The sequence below is a fragment of the Mchenga conophoros genome, linkage group LG19 (assembly GCF_057382185.1).
Source record: "Mchenga conophoros isolate Kocher_MC1m ecotype Shallow Benthic linkage group LG19, M_conophoros_male_GT1.1, whole genome shotgun sequence".
Lineage (NCBI taxonomy): Eukaryota > Metazoa > Chordata > Actinopteri > Cichliformes > Cichlidae > Mchenga > Mchenga conophoros.
In genome coordinates this window covers 21,280,588-21,302,446 of record NC_140544.1, presented here as the reverse complement: position 1 = coordinate 21,302,446, position 21,859 = coordinate 21,280,588, and the positions used below count along the sequence as shown (strand labels likewise).

Genomic DNA, 21,859 nt, shown 5'->3' with positions numbered 1-21,859 from the left:
AGCAAACTTTTGATGAACATGTGAAGAGGCAACGCACAATACAAGCTGCGTGCTTGATGTTGTGTGATCAATTAAGACACACAGCTGTTCATTTTCCAAGCTGTTTGTGTCATTTCACTGCCTCAGACAATAGCTGCTGCTCGGATGCGGTGCAGTACTGTTGCATTTGTTCTCTGAGCTTCGGTTATTGGTGACTAAATCACAATATAGTGTATTAATAGGTGAGCGATCTTTTGAAATACTTATCCTAAAATTATATTTTATACATAAAGCTGTTTTCACCTTGAAGAACAAGCTTATGTTAAGACAAAGCTTGTCATCTTTAACATGACAAAGAAGCACAAGGAAGTGCTATTCTTTGCTGAAATATATATGTGCCTATACTTTATAAATACTTTGAATAAAGGACTTGTAGTCACTGTAGTGATTTTATATTTTTGAAATGACAGTGGTTACAATAACCTTGATTTCCCCTCCCTAACAGTTTTCTTTATCTGCCTGATCACCTGATTGTCTGCTCTTGTTTCTTGTCTTGTTTGACTTTATTGCATCCACCACCTGGCAAATAACTTTGTGAGAAATCCTTAGTTTAACAGACAAAAACTTTCCAAATTTAACCAAAGTTGTTAAAAAAGAAACAACGCAAATATATAAAAAAGCAGATCCTCCTTTAAATTTTACATAAGCTCCAATGATTTTAGTGTCAGTATTCTCATCTCTTTTCGCCAGTCTTGAGTCTCTCATAAAACTTCCTGTAATCCTCAAAGGATTACAGCAAGGGATGGACCTGCATGTATGTGTGTGTGCAGAAAAAGGCACAGCATGAGCAGTGACAGAGCCAGAGTCTAACAGGGGGAACCAACCTCGCCAGGGCTCCAGAGCCTAGATTCATTGCTTTAGCAGCAATGCATTTTTGATGTACCCCCTTTCTGCTTCAGCTTCACCATACGACCCTGACGGAATAACAGCGCCCCCAGCAACCATCAGTATAGCTTAAATTTTCCCTGTGACGTTTGCAATGTGTTGGTGTATGTGTGTGATGAGAAAGCAGGTGCACAGAACGACGAAAAGAAAGACAGAAAGGGAGAGGGAGACATCGAGAAAGGGAGAAAATGTTCCCCCTTGCCTGTTAAATATTTGAGAAGCCTTCTGTGGAACAGTGATGCAGTCAGAGACAGGCCTGTTAGCGCTCTCTGTGTATGTATGCGTGTGTGTGTGTGTGTGTGTGTGTGTGTGTGTGTGTGTGTGCGCGCGCGCACGCGCGCACGTTTGGTTTTTGCAGAGAGACAGGGCAGTTAGTTTGGACTAATTCAGCCGTGAGTGAGAGGGAGCACTTTCAATGTTTATTTATCTACCTGGGAGAAAGAAGAAGGCAAAAAAAGAAGAGGGGAAGAGAGAGGGGAGAGAAGAGGAAGGGGTTGGAGGGAGAGAGATGGAGAGAAAGAGGCTGGCCAGGTTGTCACAAACCATTAGACAGACGGACCCAGTGTGCTCTGCCCCATGTCAATGAGAGAGAGCCGGCTAAAGACAACCATTTGTGTGTTGTGTGTGTGTTAATGCGCGTGCATCCTTGTGTGGCTTTGTGTTTATTTATGGATGTGGGTTTTGCACAAGTGCTTGAATTCACAAAGAAATAATGTGCACTTGTGTGACTGGCACAGGAGCGAGAAATTAGCAGAAAGAAAGGTAAAAGGTTTGAGTGAGAGTGTGTGTGTGTGTGTGTGTTTGTGAGAGAGTGAGTGAGTGAGTGAGTGAGAGTGAGAGAGAGAAACTAAGTCTCTAGACACTGTTGAGAAGATGAGGCAGGATGCCCTCATTGTTTAAAACAAAAGGAGCTCTCTGTGCCACAGAATAAAATATCCAAGGTTCACACAAACACACACACACACTTTCATTTGCCTCTGTCTGTGTGTGTGTGTTGTTAAAACATCAATATTGCAGCTTTCTGCCAAACCGCTGCTTAAATAGAAATGAAATGTAAATAAGACTGATGTGATCAGACAGCACATGACAAAAGACCGAGAAATGTGTAGGTTCTTAAAGATTTCAAGGTGTACGTGAGTAATGAGAGTTTTTGAGGGGCATCTATAGCAAGCAGGTAGCCTAGATAAACAATGTTTCAAACACACACACACACCTTCAGGCCAAACTCCTACTAAAACTCACTTGGGGTTGGAGCTATTCCAGTAAACAGCGTGTCTGTCAAATATGATCTTCTCCTCCGCCCACACGGACACCCAAGACAGGATGGCCAGCAACACCACCTCCATCACACACTTCTGCCCGAGCTGGCACAACATCATAGACATCTAGGGGGGAGTCTTTTATTACTAACTGATATCAGGCTTTCACTGCGCTGCTGCTGCTCCAGAAATCCTTTCTAGATCATCAATGTCCTTCTGCGCGTCTTTTGATAAAATCGGCTCGGCGGTTAACTGGCTTGATGCTTGAAGTTCCGATAACCTCGGGGGTGTTTCAAGTCATACTGAATGTTTGAAATTCACTCTCAAACTTGGCCAATTGCGTATAAAACAGAAGAATTCACATGGTATTTACGAAAGCGTCGTCGTCGGCAGGATGCTCCTCTGCAAGGTCCGAAAGTTTTCTCCCATTACGCGCAGCCGGAGAGAGAGATGCGCTACCTGGATTAGGTCCTGTCTCTCGCTCGTTCGCTCTCTTTCTCTCCCTTTTCAGAAAAATGGTAATCAGACTCCAGAATTCATCCGAGGTTTACAATTCTGTCGGTGATATCGTAGCTCATCAGCAGACCTAAGACAACGCCAGAACCGGCCGTCATATTTGTTTACCCAGATTTCTGCTGTGCCTGGCGCACGCTTTGTTCCGCTTGTTCCACGGTGCAAATCTCTTTGCAGCCTAAAACTGCGTCCACTTGACCTTTTCTCTTATTGCAGTTCAAGAAAATGCATTCCGCACACAAAAGCGCGCTCCTTTTCGCTATTTTTTGCTCAAACTTGTCACAAAATAACATTTGCAAGACGGGAGCATCCTTGTTAAACAACCGTAAGCTCTCACGGCGTGTCAACTTGGTGATCCCTCCGCTGCCACTGGCTCCAATCCAACGTAACTCCAGTTACTGCGCGTCTTTCCGTGCGTCACGCTGACCGGCGCAGGCAGGGAGCCGTCGATGATTACAGCTTTAATCCCAACACGCTCCCGTGCAACCTCCACCTATAGCGGCAACATCACTCAGAGGTACCCCGACTCGGTGTAAGTAACCCCCACCCCCTCTCTCCATCTCCCGCTCGCTTTTCTTTCTGAGCGGGCGGGGTCTGGAGCCGTGCTGTGCTGCGCTCCCTCTGGGGACTCGTGGCTGGCTGACTCACTGCGCCCTGGCCATATGCAGCCGGAGATGTATAGTGGAAAGTCTGAAGTCACTTAAACGCTTCATTCTAGGTAGTTAAATTACTTTTTATTGTGACACGTAAATAGTTGACATTAAGACCCCCCCCCCCCAATAGGGAAATGGTAAATTATAGCTGAAGTTGACTTTGTTATTTTTCACCACAATCATCAATTTGACTAAAGACTGTTTGTTTGCATCTTATCGGGGCATGTAAATCGCCCACGAAGTTCACTGTTTGAAAGCCGCTCTCTGATGAATAGAGAGAGAAAGAGGGCGTCTGATGGATCGCTGGAACAGTGGAGTCATTTTCCATCAGTGTCCATTAGGCCCAAATGGCAAGCGGAGGCAGCACCGAGTCTAAAACCTGTGAGCCATAAACCTCCAGATAGCTGTTTGACAGAGCCCTGCCACCCCTGATGCCTCTGTCCTGCGAGAATGTGCAGACTACTCTGCGAAAAACGTATCCATCGCAGGTACTTAGTCTCCCCCCAAAGGAAGACGAAATAGTAACTACACTTGTGGTTCCCGCAAAGCGCTCCATGCGTTTTCGAACACGTGTTGATAAGACTATGTTGTGCAAAATGAGCTCCAGCGAGGATCAATCCAGTCTCAACAAGATGAGAATTGATTGCAGAAAACAGTTTTCAACAATTTCATTTGCATTCTTTAGAAGGGCATTACCACATTAAGAAAATGAAAGGAAAGAAATACAATTTGCAGAATCACGAGCGAGTAAAAGGGTTTTCAAGAGCGACCTCTAACCAACTTTGATGTTCCTACAAAAGACAGTTTCCCCCAAATCAAACCCAAATTACTTGTTCCAAACTTCCCAAACCTAAAAGGCCCTGTTATATTAAGTCCAAGCTTTCTACTGCTCCATCCTTCACATCTCATTGTGCCTCTTGGTTGGACCCTTTATGCAAAGTGGCCTAGTTTTTCCTCTGCCCTGCTCTGCCTGCAAAGTAATGTCTATAATTTGGGCTTCAAATTCAGGCAGGGATAGAACCCATGCACCCCCATAACCCAAATACAGCTGCATGTTGTCCGCCTCTGTGTATGAATTATTCAACATCTGTCTGAGGCGTGCATATGTAAACAGGTGGATAGTCTCCTGATGGCTTTCTTAAGAGGAAACACTACAGACCAAAGACATCCTTCACCTCAGTTTCATACTTTTCCTCCTCAACTGTTACACTCTTAATGCGAGTCTAAAGCTCATGTAAGTGATACAGACTAAACAGTGTTGAGTTGATTCTGATATTACAGCCTCTTAGGTGAACCTAAATCTAAGAGTGTTGGTCAGAGAGTCAGCATAAGGGTGCATGCCTCCTTAATGTGGTGTTAAATCCTAGAATATATTGCTGGTTAAGCTTGTGATTGCACTGCAGTTTAACTCTACTCAAGAGAAATAAATTATAGATATGAGTAAGCTCCAAGATTCGAAAATCCAATGTGTTTTCAAATGGTTCATTCACAAACCAGCCATTCAAATTCAGCGTTTTCCTGACTTAAATGGCTGCTTTAGGGATTGAAAATGTCAGAAATTGTATACAGAACAGCTCCTTGAACCACTTGTCCACCCTGCCCCCATTCATTAAGCATGAGGTTTTCATTTGTGTGTGGCCTTTATGTTTGCCAGGGCGTGCTTGATTAGAGACCGCAGTACTAATGTAAATAAATGTTGCCAGATGTGGTTGAATTACTACGCCACATGGTTTCATTTAGTCCCATGCACATGGGCACTGGCGGGATCAAGCAAGAGACACCCCAAGGGTCTGTATTTGGGAAACAAATGGGAGGGCAGGTGGGGTATGATTACACAAATTGTACACTTATGTTTAAAGTGCACATGCAGTGCACTTTCTGTGTGCTTTAGACAGTGCAAAGGAGTTGAGCAGTAAAAAAAATAAAATAAATAAAGGCCTTCTTTGGTGTCGAGTAACTTGTGAATCAGAGCAATCTTGGAACAAAAATGTTCTGCATGAAAGTTTAAAATTAGATCAAAGCACCATATTCTGTGAGCTAAGAACATTACGTATCTACATTTGGATCATCTTACTTTGAGTTACCCTTCCACCCAAGTATGTAATGTCTTTGTGTTTCTGTATATTCCAAAGAGGTTTCTGTGCACACAGGTCTCTGCTTCAAATTAGTCTTAGTAGAGAGTGAAATGGAAAGATGCTGCAAGCAAACTAAAGTCTCTGAGGCAGCATCAAAAACATAGGTGAACATTAAACGTGAGATTTGTTGCAATTTTTAATGACTTTAAACATGAAAATGCACGTTTGGGCTAACACCACCTTAGTTCAGCATGCCAAAATATCATGCAGATTTTTCCCCATTTTGGCTGTGCTCATCAAATATTCCGACTGACATCTTTCTTCAATATGACCTTCAAGGCATGCTTTTCTGCACAATGTAATGGCACGGGAAAAACGAGCGTGAAATTCAAACCAAGCCGGAGCTCGCTATATTTACGATTGCACTCGATGAGCTGCTGGCTCTATACAACAAAATCCAGGTCTCAGCCACAAATACACACCACTGGGCTCAGTTCTATTCTCATTTGTCCCCCCCCCCCAAAGGCAAGGAAGAGCTGAGGTTAATCCTCTCCACTGCTCTGTAAGGAAGTAGTAGAAGAAAAAGGAGGATAGCGAGACAAGGGAAAAAAAAAAAAAAAAAAGGATATAATGCCAGAAAGCCATGGGAAGCACTTGAGATTAAGCCACTAACTATTGAGATTGTGTGAGTGGCAGGTAAAGTCACCTCTGTTCAGAAACCTTTGATCACCACCAGAGAACAATACCTCCCCCTAGTGGCCAAAAAGGTGTACACCTAAAATTACTCAGGGGTTTGGGGTTCACCTCTCCTCACATCCCAGGGCATCTCTGATAAAACATGGATGCCAGATATACTGGGCAGCTATACTCCAGTTTTTCCTTAATCATTAACTTTATGAGATACAGTACCTTGGTTTCCACAGCAACACCCCTCCTTCCCGAGTTACACCTGCTAAACTTCAAAAGGTCAAACGAGAGCACAGGAGAATTACTCTGAATCAGTGAGAATAGTGAGTATCCAGCACTGCATCTCCAATTAACTCACCACAGTTTCATCAAGGAATTGTAACAGGATTGCGCTGAGTCCAGATGAGCAGTCAGTCAAGTTTAGATGGGATGAGTATGAAGCTGGAAACGCAGTAAAGGACAAAATACAACCCACCAGCAGTAAACAGGATGAGAAATGTTGAAAATGTTACAAGATGTTAACCGGTACAGAAGGAAAGCGAGGAAGAGACAGAAACCAAATGAGGCCAGATGAAAGAAAGAACAAACTAAAGATTTATTGAAGGCAGCAGAAGATGCAAGAGACAAGATCAGAATGGCAAGGGGGAGTGGGGCACATACAGAGACACTTCTGTGTTCATATAGGTTTAATGTCTTTGTGTTACAAAAGTTTTTTTTTTTCTGTTTTACAGCTCAGGAGAGCTTAATAGGTCTGTGCTGTTTTATCAAAATATACATGTTTTGAACGTATGTGGATATACTCCAAATGATTTTGTGGTACAAAAACATGAATATATACAACCATCAACCCCCTTCATACAATACCCCCACCCCCAGGCCCCATATAAAAAAAGAAAAGAGAAAAGTAAAAGCTTTTAACAAAATTGAAAGGCATACAATTTTTCTACACAACATCACAGCTAGGACTGCGGTTCAATTAAGTATTCATTCTAAGCAATCTCTACCAAAGTAGGCTCTTTGTAAAGTCAATCAAACAAAAGGGGTACAATATACAGTATATGTTGTTAATCAAAAGACAATTTAAATTAATGTGACTTTTTCCAAAGCATCTGAGGAATAGAACTTGGAACTGCCTCGTATTTGTTGTAACGTGGGGGTGAAAGACGAGACAAAAAAAAAATACTCCTAAGAAATCAGAACGCTACAAAACAGCAGGGGTAGAACATACTTTGGTCCTTAACAGCAATAACCGTCTGCAGCTACATGAAGCTTTGTTAAATCATGCATAAGAATCTTACAAAAATAGAGAGAGCACATCTGTATCTGGTCCAAGACAACAGTGGTCAAGGCTGTGGAAACTGGTGCTTGAGGCACACAGGAATGTGACAACGTGTAAGACTTCAGCGTGGTGGATCTATTGTTGAGAAAAAAAGTGCACTAAACGCACCTGACTGTGGCATAAGTGTACACCGACAGGGTACTGGGTGAGGACTCTCTCACCCTGCAATTCTGGTATCATAAATTTAAGGAGAAAAAAAAAAAAGATATACTGGGATTTCAAACACCATTCAAGACTGTTATTACCATCAATTGACAAGTGAGTCAGAGCTGCCCTCTCACAGGTACGATTACCTGAATATAATGGGATAAAGGCATCTTTGTAGACAGGCTAAGATACAAACACCTGAATGAGAGGTAAACAAAATCAACTAACCGTGCCCGTTTCAGCCTTAAATTAAAAACTTAAGGAGTCAAGGCACTGAGATAGCAATCAAACCCAGCTACTACAAATAGCTATCAGTTAAGCTTAGAAGTGATACAAGTAAATTTTAACATTTAAAAGAGATAAATGAATATATGTGTCCACATATATTTATATATATATATATGAACGTAATGTGGTTAAATGAGGCTCCAAACAACTGTCCTGAGGACTAAGTGATAGGAGACTGTAAGACAAAAAGGCTGAATACAGCTCTACACCTGCAACAATACACCTAACAGAGCTACATCACCTAGCAAGGATATTAAGCATCTAACTGACTTACATTCATAGTTTCTAGATACATATAATGGGGCTATATGCATACAGAGATAAACATTTGTTTTTTTTAAACAAGAAACAGAAGATTAAATGAGCCACTTTTCCCCATTTTAACAATGCTGGTACAAACCAAAGGACAAAAAAATAAAATAAAAATTGAGAGCCATATATTACCAAATTAAGCCAGAGCAAATCTGTCTGGAACAAATTCAAAGTAAGGCACAAGACTGTAGAGAGAAAGACAGCGAAAGAATGCATTCAACCAGACCTCTTTCATAGCAGTGATGTTGTTATGAAATAGGAGGGTGTTGTTAATCACATTAACTGTGGCTCTGCACTTAAACCTTCATTAATATCATTAGTAACACTTGTGTTTACTTCCATTTCACATAAAACAGCTGCTGTGAAACAGGACTATTGAATAACCTTTGATAGTGGTATGGATCCCCAGAAGTAAATAGGTGGAAAGTCACACAGTAAAATAAAAATGGATGCTGGGAAATAAGTTTTATGGTCTCCGAGTCAAAACTTAATCCTTTGTCTCAAACCGTTTCTCACTGGCCAAACAGGTTCTAAGTGGCATTTCAAAAAGGCAAACACACACACACACGTATCTCAACACAACTACTGTAATAAAAAGGAATGCTGAAGTGTGTCTGGTGCGGATACAATTCATCCACATAAGCATACATCTGTGGCGGAGGGTGTTTAAGTGATTTGGTCTTAAAAGGACAGTTCAACAGCTGCCTCTACTTTACCTCCAATTTAAAAAGAAAAAGAAAATACAAACATGTTTCATTGTAGAATGTTGCCTCTTTCCCAGGACCCCATATGCAAACTTATGGTGGGGGGAAAAATTATTAAATGTTAGACTGGATTTGATCCCGACCTCCTAATAAAGCTTTTATCAAGTTTTAGATGAATTGTTTCATTTGCAAGAATGCATGAGTTTCCATTGTTACAAGAGTTAGCAAGTGTAACAAAGCTTAAAGGACAACGCGATAAGCCCCTTTCAGACATGCAATCCCTTCCAATAATCTGACAGCATCCAAAGGTGTCGGGTTTGTGCTAAATGAACACCCTAGCCACTTAACCTACAAAAGCTGTGACAGCACTCTTACTAGGTTGGACCTTATGTAAGACTTTCAGCACACGAGCGCGTGCAGTCACAGCATTATCACTGTGCATGTCTCTAGTACATCTGTTAGATGCACAGCTCACTAGAGAATGCCTTAAACAGCAATAATGTAGATAGTAACATTTTGCATATTTGAAACATCTATGAGAGATCTCTGAGTGTCTGTGGGAGGAGCGGTGTGCAGTCCTATGATCAGCATTGTGCAACAAACACACCCTGCTCTTAGTGACAATGGCAGAAAGAATATTCCAAAGTGCGGTTACACCTCACTGGCATTGCTACTGACAGTACTTGTTCACACAAGTCTTTTGCAGGTATTGTGGCTCTCTCCGTCATTGTTGTGGATTTGTGAGAACGAACGCTACAGTTTAAGCAAGGAGTCTCTAAATGACAGAATGCTGTCAGATAAACAGATAAATTAAACGGGCAATGTTTAGTAACTCATGAAAGGATGCCAGTGTACAAATTCAGGAGCTTTTCTTTTAAGGATAACACAGAAGAATAGGTGTTTTTTTTAATAATAGGCATTCTGAGTTGTCACAGTGGGGAAGCAAAGGTATAATAATGATTACTGTGAAACAGCTTGTATTAAAAATAGGACCTATCTAAGTGGAGCCCTCATTAATACATCCCTGCTTTCCCCACTTTGAAAAGTCAATAGCTCTACGGAAGTCATCTACCAGTTTATGTCAGTCATTTTTCTACACTTTAATTTAAAAAGCTTTGACATCAACTTAAGACTTTACAACATCAACCAACAAAAAATTAAGTTGTCCCCCCCCCCATTTTCTTAAGCTTAGAAGAGAATCACAATGAATAAACAATGTTGAACCTATTAATGACGGTGAATGATTTGTTGTGAAAGGGGCAACATTCATCAAAAGAAACAGCTATAAATAGGTAATGGTGGCCATTTCCACTGATTGCAACCTCAAGAGTGGTAGCATTCAGATGGCAACAGACTTGGAGGATGAAAGGAAAGGCACTCAGATGGTGGACTTGGAGAAGGACACTCGAAGATGGTGGTTTTCCCCCAGATCATGGTTGTGGAACTCGATGAGGGACTCTATTGCCTCCTCGACTGAGCCCATCTGAATCAGAGCCATCTTGCGATCTTTTCTGTTAAAGTAAAATAAAAAAATAAAAAATTTGAACAATTTGTTCTCAAAGTGTAAGATCCAGCGCACTTGTGTGTGGGTTTTTCACCATTTGCTTTGTTGTACTCTCAAAACTAGGTTTAGTTCATGTGTCTATCAGACTAAAAAGGCCAACACTTTACAACCTTAATTTAAAGCAGGCAATTTAACCAAGAGCTGCTGTAGAGTGTTCTGAAGAAAGAAGAACTCAGCCGCAAAAAACAAACAATTTGAGAAAATTGGGTTTAAATGGACTAAAACTTACTGAAAGAACTTGAAGGCCTTGACTGTTGCTCCTGAGCTGGCAAATAGCCTCCTGAGATCATCCTCCACCACAGAAGGCCTGAAAGCAAAACAGCAGAGAAGTTAAAAAGCTTTGTAGGTTTATGTTTGTTTACTAAGCTGCAGGTTTCTGTGTCTGAAGTTGTAAAACAACAAGGCATGATTAAATATAAAAGCCACCCCCTCCTCCACATACTGAGAAATAATGTCACGAACACCTGAAGGAAAAAGCTTACTGTGCAAAAGGTTGCTGGGTTAGAGCAGAAATGACGCCAAGGTTAACACTCACGGTATGTTGGAGAGGTGGAGTGTTGCAGAGGGTGGAAAAATGTTGGAGTAGTTTTTGGAGCCAGGCTTCTTAAAACGGTGCAGTGGAGAGTTGCTGAAATCCTTTGTGAGGCCCTGGTCCTCGTGGCCTTCTCTGGGAAGCTGCACTGTTGTGTGTTTTGACAACGTCACACGCATGGCCCTGCCATGAAGACGCTGGCCATTCAGGTGGCTCATAGCTGAAAAACATAAGTCACATAAACATGGTTTCAACACACTATTTGTTAGCACATTCTCCATCACTTAATTTAACTCTAAACAGCCACAACAATAAGCAGATAATCAGCCATCTATCACAGGAGGAGCTGAATTACCCTTCTAAGCAAAGGCTCCAAACAATGCACAGTATAATAATGTGAGGAGGAAAAAAAGAAAAAAAAGATGAAAGTGGTAGATCAAAGACAGAAAATTGTGTTTTGTAGGGCTGCAGCGTCGCTACCTAGTTGAGCCTGTGTGCCATCAGACATCTGGATTAGAGCATTCTCCTTTTTATTGAACAGGATCTTCACTCTCATCACATCGCCATACACACCTAAGGAGGAAGGGGAAAAGCATCACAATGCAAGTCCAGCAAATGCTACACGCATCATGCCTAAACCAGGAGCCACACAGTCAATCACAGCAACAACAACAATTTAAACCATCAAATCAGATATAAATAGTCACACTAAGCCTAAGGAAACAGTGTGATTGAAGTTACCGTTAGGCTATTCTAGAATCTTTACGTTCAATTCTGCATGGGTGTCCTGTAACCATTCCTACATAAGCCCTCTTAAAACTAACTACACATGGATGCTAAAATGCCTTAAGAGGGGAGAAATCGTGATTTGAAGACAAAAATCAAAGATTAGTAAAATGAGTAGTAGTGATCAATTTGATTGCTCTACTGTGAAGATAGAGTTGATTACTTCCCAAACTTGAGGGTCTAAACAGAGACATGCAGAAATAATCTAAACATGCACATACCTACATTTGAATAACTGAGAAAAACTGCAAGAGAATAAAACTGTGACATAATCCTGAGATTATGTCAACCCATAATCACAAAAAAAGCTGCAGCATTTCATCATTCTAGTGCAGCAGAGAGAGAGAATCACTGAAAAACAATCAGCATGTAAAAATGAAATTTGACCACTTTTTATGGCTAAATTTGGCTGGTGCAGAACCAGTAAAGGTTTGACTTTTATCCTCTTCTTTATGGTGATGCTTTAAAATTTAGATCAGCCTCCTGCCTCATTGCCAAACAAAATCATTCCCACATTTCTATTTAGCGGGGCAATATTTACATTGAAGGGCTTTGCTCTTTGAAGATGGGAAAAGTGCAAATGTTTTTTGCCCATGGACAAGTATCATAGCTTTTAAAAATTAAATGAAATGCTGCAGCTTTGTGGCATTCTCACCATACTTTTCTCACACAAACCCACAACAACCAAAACAGGTCATACAAACCCTCAAACAGACACCCCCACCCGCCATAGCCCTGTACTCTGATGATGAGCCATCAGTGGTTAAAAATAAATAAAAGCCAACAACATGAGACAAGACATGCCCACCTTGCCAGGTAACAGTAGTAATAAAAAAAGGAGATGAAAGGATGATAACGTACCGAAAAGAATAAAGAGGCAGTGTGGCGTAACGCTCTTTAGAGACAGCAGGAGGGAGCAGCGGGGCAGGGGGCCAAAAAGGGGAGAGGGAACAGGGGACAGGGGAAAAGAGACGGAGCGGAGTGGAGGACAGTGGAGTGGAGTCGGGACATGTCCGCAGGCCACAGGCAGCGAGGTCCACAGGAAGGCCACAGTACCATGGAGGAAGGAGAGGCATGAGGGACGAAGAGAATGAAGAGAGGAGAAGGATTTGAATAGCATAAGAGGATGAAGAGAAATGTGAGGATGGGGGGGAAGAAAGATGATGGAGAGGTAGATCATGGCAAAAAAATAAAATAAAATAAAATGAAAATCAGGGTGTCAAAGAGGTGCCAATGTAGTGTATGCGTTTTCAATTTGTGGTGGTGGTGGTGGTGGGGGATTTCCAAATTAGGGATAATGGTAAGGGGAAGGAAAAAGGGTTGGGTGGATGGAAGGAGGTGGTTACAGTAGTAAATAACAGAGGAGTGACAGGAGGAGAGAGGGAACAATTGGTCATGGGGCGTGCAGTCAGTTGGCAAGATTTAAAGTGAGGGGTTAAAAAAAACAAACAAAAAAAACAAAAAGAGGGATTAGGGGGACAGAAAGGAGAGAGAGAAAAGGAAGTAAAAAAACAAAACAAGGTCAGTATACACAAAGAAATGTAGTGCTTCAGACAGTAGAACTGGCTAAATTAAAATGCACTGTCACTATGGGAACACTAGGAGAAAGAGAAGAGAAAAAAAGATTAACAATGAAATACAGGAAAAAAGGCAGAGACAATATGTACTTTTAAATTAAATGTCATGTTTGTTTAGATTACGTAGAGAATGATATAAAACAAAATTCTGAGCATCAATTTTAATAATTCTCGAAGAACTTAAACAGAATCCTTAAATAACCAAACTAAGTGTATTGACTACATTAACTACAGTAAATGTAATGAGCTTAAAGACTACTTGTATATTTATACACTATTAACGAGAATAATGTACATGATGTGTTGCTTTAAAACAAGACCAAAAAAGTAATATTGTCTCCCCAACAACTCAAGAATGATTTTAACTAATGGACAAAAATGAAGATATGAAATGGTAAGTTTTCTTTAAAGAAAACACAAAAAAAAAGAAGTTAGTTTTTTGAATAAACTTAAAATTCACAGTGAGCAAAGTGGCAGGGCAGAAACGCAGCAGGTTTGGTCAAACACAGAGAGGTCCTGAAAGGGAAGAGGTTTTGACTTAATGACCCCCTTGCAATTAAAAATAGTGGTAAGGGTAGTTCCTCGTGCAATCACGTGAAGTGGTAAGACATGAGGCGTAAAAACATTCGTTTCATTTGATCAAGTGGATCCACAAGCCAAAGTGTAAACAAAAGGCAATGTAACTGTTGAATGAAGCTCAGCACTGAACTAAAACAAAAGCAAAGGTAGTAGAGCTGTTTAATAGCATGTGTACTGACCTCAGGGTTCAGATTGCTGACCAACAAGACATTGTGGCCCCCAGCGGCAGCAAGCCCTGACAGGCCGAGCCGGCTAGCGGCCGCTGCTGCCGCCGCCATGCCAGTGTGGCCCACACCGAGGGACGCCAAGGCACTAGGAATACCGGGTACTGAGAGACCTAAGAGCAGTAAACCACAAATTACTCTCAACTCAATGCAATCCGTAGATAAAAACCTGAGAAATAATTTAATCATGAAGATTATCTGCTATATGTACATCTGAATAAACTACTGAAATACAGACATTCGAATCAGAATAGCAGGAAATATATTTTTTTGTACTGACCTGCCTGCTGAATAGCAAAGGTTGGGGGGAAGGCATGAGCGCCACCATAGGGAGAGGCTGAGATTATACCTGGTGCAGCTATAACAACAAGATATAGAAGTAAGATTTTTTTTTTTTTATTAATATAAATTAAAAGAATGACAGTGAAGTAAATCCTGCGAATTCTAATTCAAAAAAAGAATGGACTACATTCTTACCAAACGCAGCTGCTGCCATGGCCTGGTGGTCAATGGAGGGCTGTGAATCTGCAGTTGGAAGGTCTGGTCGGGTGTAGTCCCTGCTCTTGTCGTTGTTGTACTTGACGTTGAGGCTGGTAAGCTTGGAGAAGCTGATTCTCAGAGTACAGCAAGCATTGTAGATGTTTTGTCCATCCAGAGACTAAAGAAAACAGCGTTCTGTTAAACTTGCGATAACATATCTGGTGTGTTTTTACAGTGGCGAGTTTAACTAGTGACGTCTGAGCGACTGTTCCCAAAGTGTACTAACTGCCCTATAATGATATTGCTTTGTTTCAAAATGTCCTAATCTTAGTCCCATGCTGACAAAAAAAGTGAACCAATCGTACCATCTTGGAATGCTGCGCTGTCATGGCATCAGCATACTGGATGAGAGCCTGGAACTGGTTGTTCTTGGTAAAAGTGATGATCTTCAGCACTGTACCAAATTTAGAGAAAATCTGCAGGAGAGACACGATTATAAAGGTCATAATTTTAACACACCTAAAATAAATAAGAACTGCAAAACAGCTTTAGACTTTAGTGCTAGACAATGAGTGGTCAAATCAGTAGCTATACAGCTAAGATTTGAGGGACGTTTTTTTTTGTTTTTTGTTTTTTTAAGGTGGGGCATGCCCAGACTAGTTACTTAAAACATCTCTGACCAGTCCAAAAAAAAAAAAAAAAAAAAAAAAAAACTGTAGTAGCTGCCTTTACCTGGTGGAGTACATCCAGGGTAACAGGATAGAAGAGGTTTTCCACTATGACCCTGAGCACAGGGCTTTGGGCTGCCGCTGCTCCAGCCATGCTACCAGCATCAGCAGAAATGGCCACACTTCCCATTCCTCCTCCATGAAGGGCATTAACTGCCTGCAGAGCTGCCTGGGCACGCTAAGGAGAAACAGAAATACTTCTCAGCATCAGTGGTGAAAGGATAGTACCACCGAGTGAATGTGTGCAGCATAATGTTGTAAAACAAAACAATATTTTTAACAAATGTAAATAAGTTATTCAATATGCATTTTTTCAGTATGGAGCCAAAACTTGAATCCCAGCATCAAGCAATAAGTTAAACAGCTGATGAAGCCTCAAATGCAAACCATTAAAAGAAATATAAAGTGCACAGATCTGTGCCGCTGCTGTAAAACCCTTACCACTTGGTTTGGGGAGTTGTCCGTCTTGAGCTCTTTGTGGGTCGAGTACTGCATGTAAATGGGGTGGTTTCTGATGACAGGGGTAACAGAGGAGTAGTAGCTCACCATCGTCTGTGCACACTCCTCGCTGTTCAGTTCCAAGAATGCCTGGGACATAAACATACTTATTTTGTTTATCCCATCACATACAACAAAGGTGACACCCTAATGCAACAAATTTAACATTCTTATCGATTCTTTTTATCTGTTATTAACCATTATAAATAACACAATTAACATGGTTACAGTATTACTGGTTATAGAACTACTTCAAACAGAAAACAGGTGTTTCGTGATCTGCTGTATTCCTCCAGGAAATCTTAACATCAAGCAGTGTCTATCTACCAACAAAGTCACAAGGATGTAACAAAAGGGTCATTGTTATAATTTTAGGTCAGGACAGAAGGATAGAAAGCTGATCCCTCGGCTCAGGCCTGGGAAAAAAATAATTCAACCAAAACTGCAAGTCATACAGTTTGGTAAGCAGACAGGCAACCGTCTTTCCTACCTGGTTTTTCCCTTTCAGCATCAGCAGATTAGTGACCTTCCCAAAGGGCAGCCCCAGGCCAATAACTTCAGCCTCATTTATGTCGTTGGGCAGCTTGCGTACATGGACCACACGTGATGGAACACCAGGACTGCGGACGTCACCTTTGAATTTTTTGCTGTCGTTGCCATTGGCTGCAAGAGAAAACAGAAGCAGATACAATCAGGGAGGGAACAGGAGGCTCCGGTTCTTCCTGAATAATGGATTGATAACCATGGTAACACAAACACGTCAAGCACTTCAATAAAAAGGGGATTCACCCCTCCATGGCAACCCCCTACCTGAGTTCATGATATAGGGTCCGTTGGATATGCAGGAAGAAAAGAGTTCGTCGGATCCCCTCTGCAGAAGGAAAGGAAACAATGGTTCACTTCAGTGCGTTCACCCAATGAAGGCACAGCTTGGCAGGTGGAGAGCACGGTTCTCACATTACTAAGCTATTGTGTGATAAAGCAGGAAGTAATCTGATAACCAAAAGAGAACTGAGCAAACACACTTGAGAAGAACTCCACCTTCCTCACTAGGAGGAATCCAGCGAACTATCATGTCAGCAGGAATATCTGACTTCCCATTCCATTAAACGCCTTTTACAGTATTGTCAAACCTCAAGCTACTGTAACAATAGGCCATATTTTTGAGACAATGTGCAATAAAACACAATTATGCATAGCACATTTAAGTTGGAACAGGTAGTTTTCAGCTTGAAGGACAATATTCAGTCAGGTTTTGGCCAAATAGCTGTCGGTGAGTACATCCCATCTTCTCATAATCCATCAGGAGCAGGGATAACACACTGAAGCCCTTTGGATCGCAAGACAAGATGGGGACACTTCCACTCCACACTAGACTACTGTCTGCCTTTTACAGACTCCCTCTCTAGTACATAAAAAGTGCTGTTTCAGGGCTGTTCACATGGTTGTGTGTTTGTGGCTGAGTGAGATGAAGTATTGCAGTCACAAGAAGTGGCTCAGCAGCATAAGCTCTACAACACTCTACAATGAAGGTCCTGTTCAGGCTGAGACTAGGGACATTGTTACGCAGCAGCACACACATATGTAGCCCGGGGGACTCTCTGGGAGTTGAAGAGCCCGAAGCACTTTAACAACAACCAGTCATGCAGGTTTGCTAGCATTCTTCACCTTGTGAATCTAAATAGAGGGTGGGGTCAGGTAAGCCTGCATACAAAAACTTATGAGAGATAACATTTGGTCATGCCTCCAAACAGTAGAACAACACTGCAGTAAGACAGTACTACAAGCAGTGGTATAAATACTCTGGCTTCTACACAGCCTGACAGAACTAATCAGTCTAAAATATAAATGAGTAATGGGTACTGTTTAGACTTATGATCCAAAAGTTAAAAATATTAATAATATTAATAATAACAACAACAAGAACAACAAATAAAAAAATAAAATAAACAAGACAACACTGATTACAATGAACAGATGAGAATGGTGTGTTCCAATTTGTGGGAAGAAATTGGTCCCGATAATTCAGCCAATAGCAGATGCAAACCATGAGAAATGAAGGAAGTGGCTCCAGCCTGACTCGCTGGTTGTGGGCGGGCAGCGGCACACTTATCACTCAGCAGACTGGTTCCAAACAGGAAGAGCAGCAAGATGAGGTCTGCTTCCAGAGTTTTGCTAAACTTCCTCTGGGGAGACTGTAGGTTACTGTTAAATGTCGACTCCCTCCTCCTTCTTCCTCATTCTAATAATAACAACTGCAGAGCTAAGACAGTCCACGGTGCAGAGCAGGAGCATCAAGTCACTCACAAAATGGAGACTTGTGTTACAATTGAGCATTTAAACAGGATGAGTCAGAGTGCTTGCTAAGCCTATAGAAGAAAAACAGACCTGACCACGCATTTGCTTGAAGTCCAACACAGCCCAAATAAATGTATCAATGTGTTCACTTCCTTTGTTTGCTTAGGATGTGGACAGGATAACAATAATCTTCAGAGTGATGACACACTGCTGGCAAACACACCAAAACTTCAGCTTCCTTTCACTGACAACGGCAATACTTTGAACTCTATTTTTAAAAGTTAACATGTAGCAGAAGCAATTTCTCTGTCCCATTCACCAAGTTAAACCTGGTTTGCATTGCATCAGCAAAAGAGGGAAAGGGACACATACTCTCCAACTCTACTGCAGCACATAGGGAAGGGAAAGAAAAAAGAAAACACAAACAAACCCCATTTTCATCTTATAAGGAAACTAAACCTGAGGTGATTTATTTGTATGTGCCCTGCCTTTTGCAAACAACCTTATTTAGGGTTATAGGGGGTTGGCTGGTGTATTCTCTCAGGAAAAGTACAAAGGAGAGAAGCACAGGTATAGGCATGTTTGTTCACTGTGATCAGCCTTCACACTTGGAGGGGGCAGGGAGCTGTGCCTCGCCAGGGGGCTGGAGGGGGGAGATTGGAATGTGACCGCGGAATGCCAGACACTCTGCCCAGACGGAATAATTACAGATTCCAGCAAGGCAGGGCTCCATAACTCAGTGTCATCATTACCGCAGCACTTTAAATCCAAAAACAGAAGTAGTTAAAAAGAAGAAACAATCTCATCTGGAGTTAAACCCTCACTATTAAGCAGCAATCATTAAATCGTGTATTAGTGCACATGATGAAAAGAAACAGGCATTACTGAAATGAATAGAGGGGGTGGGGTGTGTCCCATGTATTGGGGGTGTGTATAAGAGTGCTTGTTCAAACACTGTAAAGACCTTTGGCCGGGAGGATGGCTACAGATCTAGGTTGAGCTCAATTAGTCCACCTACACTGAGCTGCTCCAGGCAATGTTACCAAGGATTACAGCAAAAACAGGAATTTTAACAACCAGCAGCATGCTGAAGAAACGGTGTGGTTTCTTCCTGTCAAGTCTGCATGCACAAACATTCAGTTTCACAAGAATACAACAGCTCAGTGACTAATTTACAAGTCCAATTCTTGCTAAGGATTTAACATTAGATAAGACTTTGTGGTTTTGTTAGAGCAATGATGGTTACATAGCCCTGTAATTGAAACACAACTGAGCAACAACAAGAGTCAGGGCAGAATTCAGCTTTCCCACATTCCAATAAGACCAACAGACTATTAAGGAACACACAAATAAACAACAGGAAGTTTCATTTCAACAGCCACACAGGCAAACGGAGACAGAACAGGAAAACATGAAAGCCCCACCTCTGAGAATCTATGCTAACATAATTATTGAATAATCCCCTTCCACCGTCTTGCTGTAACCTCTGTGCTGACCATTCAGCTCTATTTCATGAATGTTTAAAAAGCAAGTCAGTCTTCTCCTGCAACTTCATTACACATGAGAAAAAGCTTTGGAAAGGTATTCTGTATTATGGAGGAGGCTTGCAAAGTGATACACTACGTGCCACCAGAGCTGGCTCAGTTCTTTGAAATTGTCACTGTATTCTGAAAAACACACCTTTGTACAATATTACACATTTTTTTCTCTCTCTCTCTCTCTCTCTCTCTCTCTCTCTCTCACACACACACACACACACACACACACACACACCAAAAGTCACAACTATATATGTTACAAGACCATATTTGGAGTTAAAAACACTACATACTAATTTCAGCAAGTGGGAGTCATTACTTATGCTGTAGTAAAGGAGTGCAATACTGTAAAATAAAAAAGGAAATAAGCAACCAAGAGGAAGATGACTCAAAACTGCCTACCTTTGTGCCAGCTGATATGTCATGGACACTGCTGCAAAACAGAAAGAAAGTTCTCAGTAAGAAAATAAGGAAAACCATCCACGAACTATCCTTAAGTCATTGTTATAACATTCAACTGCATCGGAAAAAAAAACAAAAAACACACACATACACACACACAATCTTACAACACTGTTAGCCCAAAAGGAAAACGACTTCCTTATTTAAAGCCATAAAGAGCAACAGGAACCCAAATGAGTCGTACACAAAGACAAAACTATACAAAAATTTACTTACTCAATTTCAGGGACGTAGCCGGATCCCAGAGGGTACAAGTCAGCGTCTAGGCGGCTATAACGGTTTAAAAAGAGATGCAAGTAAACTTGTGTGAGTTAAAAAAAAATTGAAAAAGAAAAACACCTATAATTACAACTAGACGCCGGGGGCGAATGCGAAGCTGTCTATGAGCTACTTTCGAAGTCCTTCAAACTTACGACATCAGACGATCAGAAGAGAAGGACACGTTCGAACTAAACAATACGCTATCATGTATCCTACTGCGATTAGATAACTCGGTTTAGAAGTCCCCGATTCAATCAAATGTTAAGGCCAGACATCTTCAACATGGCCCTGGCGCTCCGCGAACAAATGAACACGGAAATGAGACACGTTGCTTTAGCTAGCGCTCGAGTTCCCGTGAAACCAAGTTACAAAGGTACCGTTAGCCAAAAACTAATGTCCGTCGTAGCAAACAAGAGGCTATCATTGTCTTCCTTAAATAAAGGCAAATGTTCCTATCACAACTCAAATTAAGTTGCTCTTGCTTAGAGTTACTAACGTTTACGATAATTAAATAAATAAAATAAGTGCATTAAAACATTCACATTAGTATTGACTGTTAGCCAACGCTAGCGACGACTAGCAGCTGCTAGCTAGCTTACGCTCCTGCTAACTGTTGCATGTTTTGATGGAAAAAAAACTGTTTGAAGTTAACTTTTCTATTTCGACGGTACGGTGAAGGTACTTCAAACATCACAATATGTCCATAAGCAACCGAAATAAGATAAGAAGTTACTCCGCGATCGGTTTGTCTTATAAATATAAGTGTTAAGTGTGGCTCTTTTCACTTACCCGTCCATTGCACAAGAAAAAAACTGCAGGTCTGAAGCGAAGGTAGGGCGGCAGACTTGCTTGGTTTTCTTACAAAATGGCTGAACACACGGAGGCGAGCGCTGATTAGTCCAGGAACTTCCAAGAGCTGAAAACGGGCGGTGACCTGAGCTGCGATTGGACAAGAAGGCTTTCATTTTGTGAAAAAACCAGGGCCGCGGCAAATTTCCAGTGCATCGTATCAGAGACTCTTTTAGGAGTTAGGAGTTTGTTTTGGCTGCACCCAGATAAAAATACAGCCTAAAAAAGTGTTTTAGTTGTAAAAATCTACTCATACACATTTTCATCAAAAAGTGTTTAATAGTATACCCTAACAATCATACACACACGGCTGTTAACACACTGTTAACAACTTTATTAGGTTAACACGTGTAAGGTTTATGGTGTCCTAAATTAATCGTACTGTCAATTGCCAATATCATTTTTATGTTTCTGTAATAGTCAGTCCACCAGTATGCAAGCTTTTTCACTGCTAAAATATATTGATATTTTTTTACCAATAATTTTCAAATGTACTGTTCTACAGAAAAGCAGAAAAATAGTAGTAAATATTTCGATTCAGATGCCAAATTACAGTTAATTACTTGCACGCCTAAGAAGAAA

The 21,859-nt window shown here is 41.2% G+C and overlaps 2 protein-coding genes across 3 annotated transcripts in view; both read right to left on the bottom strand.

The window, feature by feature from the left end:
- Positions 1–3,218, bottom strand: part of efna2a (ephrin-A2a) — an 80,817-nt gene extending 77,599 nt beyond the window's left edge. Inside the window, exon 1 of the mRNA XM_085257709.1 lies at positions 2,167–3,218. Within this exon, the coding sequence (XP_085113835.1) occupies positions 2,167–2,309 (143 nt within the window). The 5' untranslated portion in view covers positions 2,310–3,218. The remainder of the gene's footprint in view (positions 1–2,166) is intronic.
- Positions 3,219–6,682: 3,464 nt separating this feature from the next.
- On the bottom strand, positions 6,683–21,346 carry ptbp1a (polypyrimidine tract binding protein 1a). Of its 2 annotated transcripts, none has more exons than XM_085256546.1 (16): positions 21,218–21,346; positions 20,384–20,437; positions 20,108–20,135; positions 16,680–16,740; positions 16,360–16,532; positions 15,813–15,959; positions 15,376–15,549; positions 15,009–15,119; positions 14,641–14,821; positions 14,444–14,521; positions 14,119–14,276; positions 12,645–12,678; positions 11,478–11,570; positions 11,001–11,217; positions 10,695–10,772; positions 6,683–10,412 (listed from the first exon to the last, which is right to left on the bottom strand). In XM_085256546.1, the coding sequence occupies exons 1-16, from the start codon at positions 21,223–21,225 to the stop codon at positions 10,280–10,282; spliced, it is 1,728 nt and encodes a 575-aa protein (XP_085112672.1). In that variant the 5' UTR covers positions 21,226–21,346; the 3' UTR covers positions 6,683–10,279. The 2 variants fall into 2 exon arrangements, with proteins under 2 accessions (XP_085112672.1, XP_085112671.1); XM_085256545.1 differs by having other exon boundaries at positions 20,108–20,138; positions 21,218–21,344.
- Between the last annotated feature and the right edge of the window lie 513 nt (positions 21,347–21,859).

Excerpts from the sequence above, each read along its gene's own strand:
- ptbp1a (XM_085256545.1), bottom strand. Across the intron at positions 14,522-14,640 it reads CATGGCAGCAGCTGCGTTTG|CTGCACCAGGTATAATCTCA; the intron begins GTAAGAATGTAG and ends TTGTTGTTATAG. Across the intron at positions 10,413-10,694 it reads AAGGCCTTCAAGTTCTTTCA|AAAAGATCGCAAGATGGCTC; the intron begins GTAAGTTTTAGT and ends TTACTTTAACAG.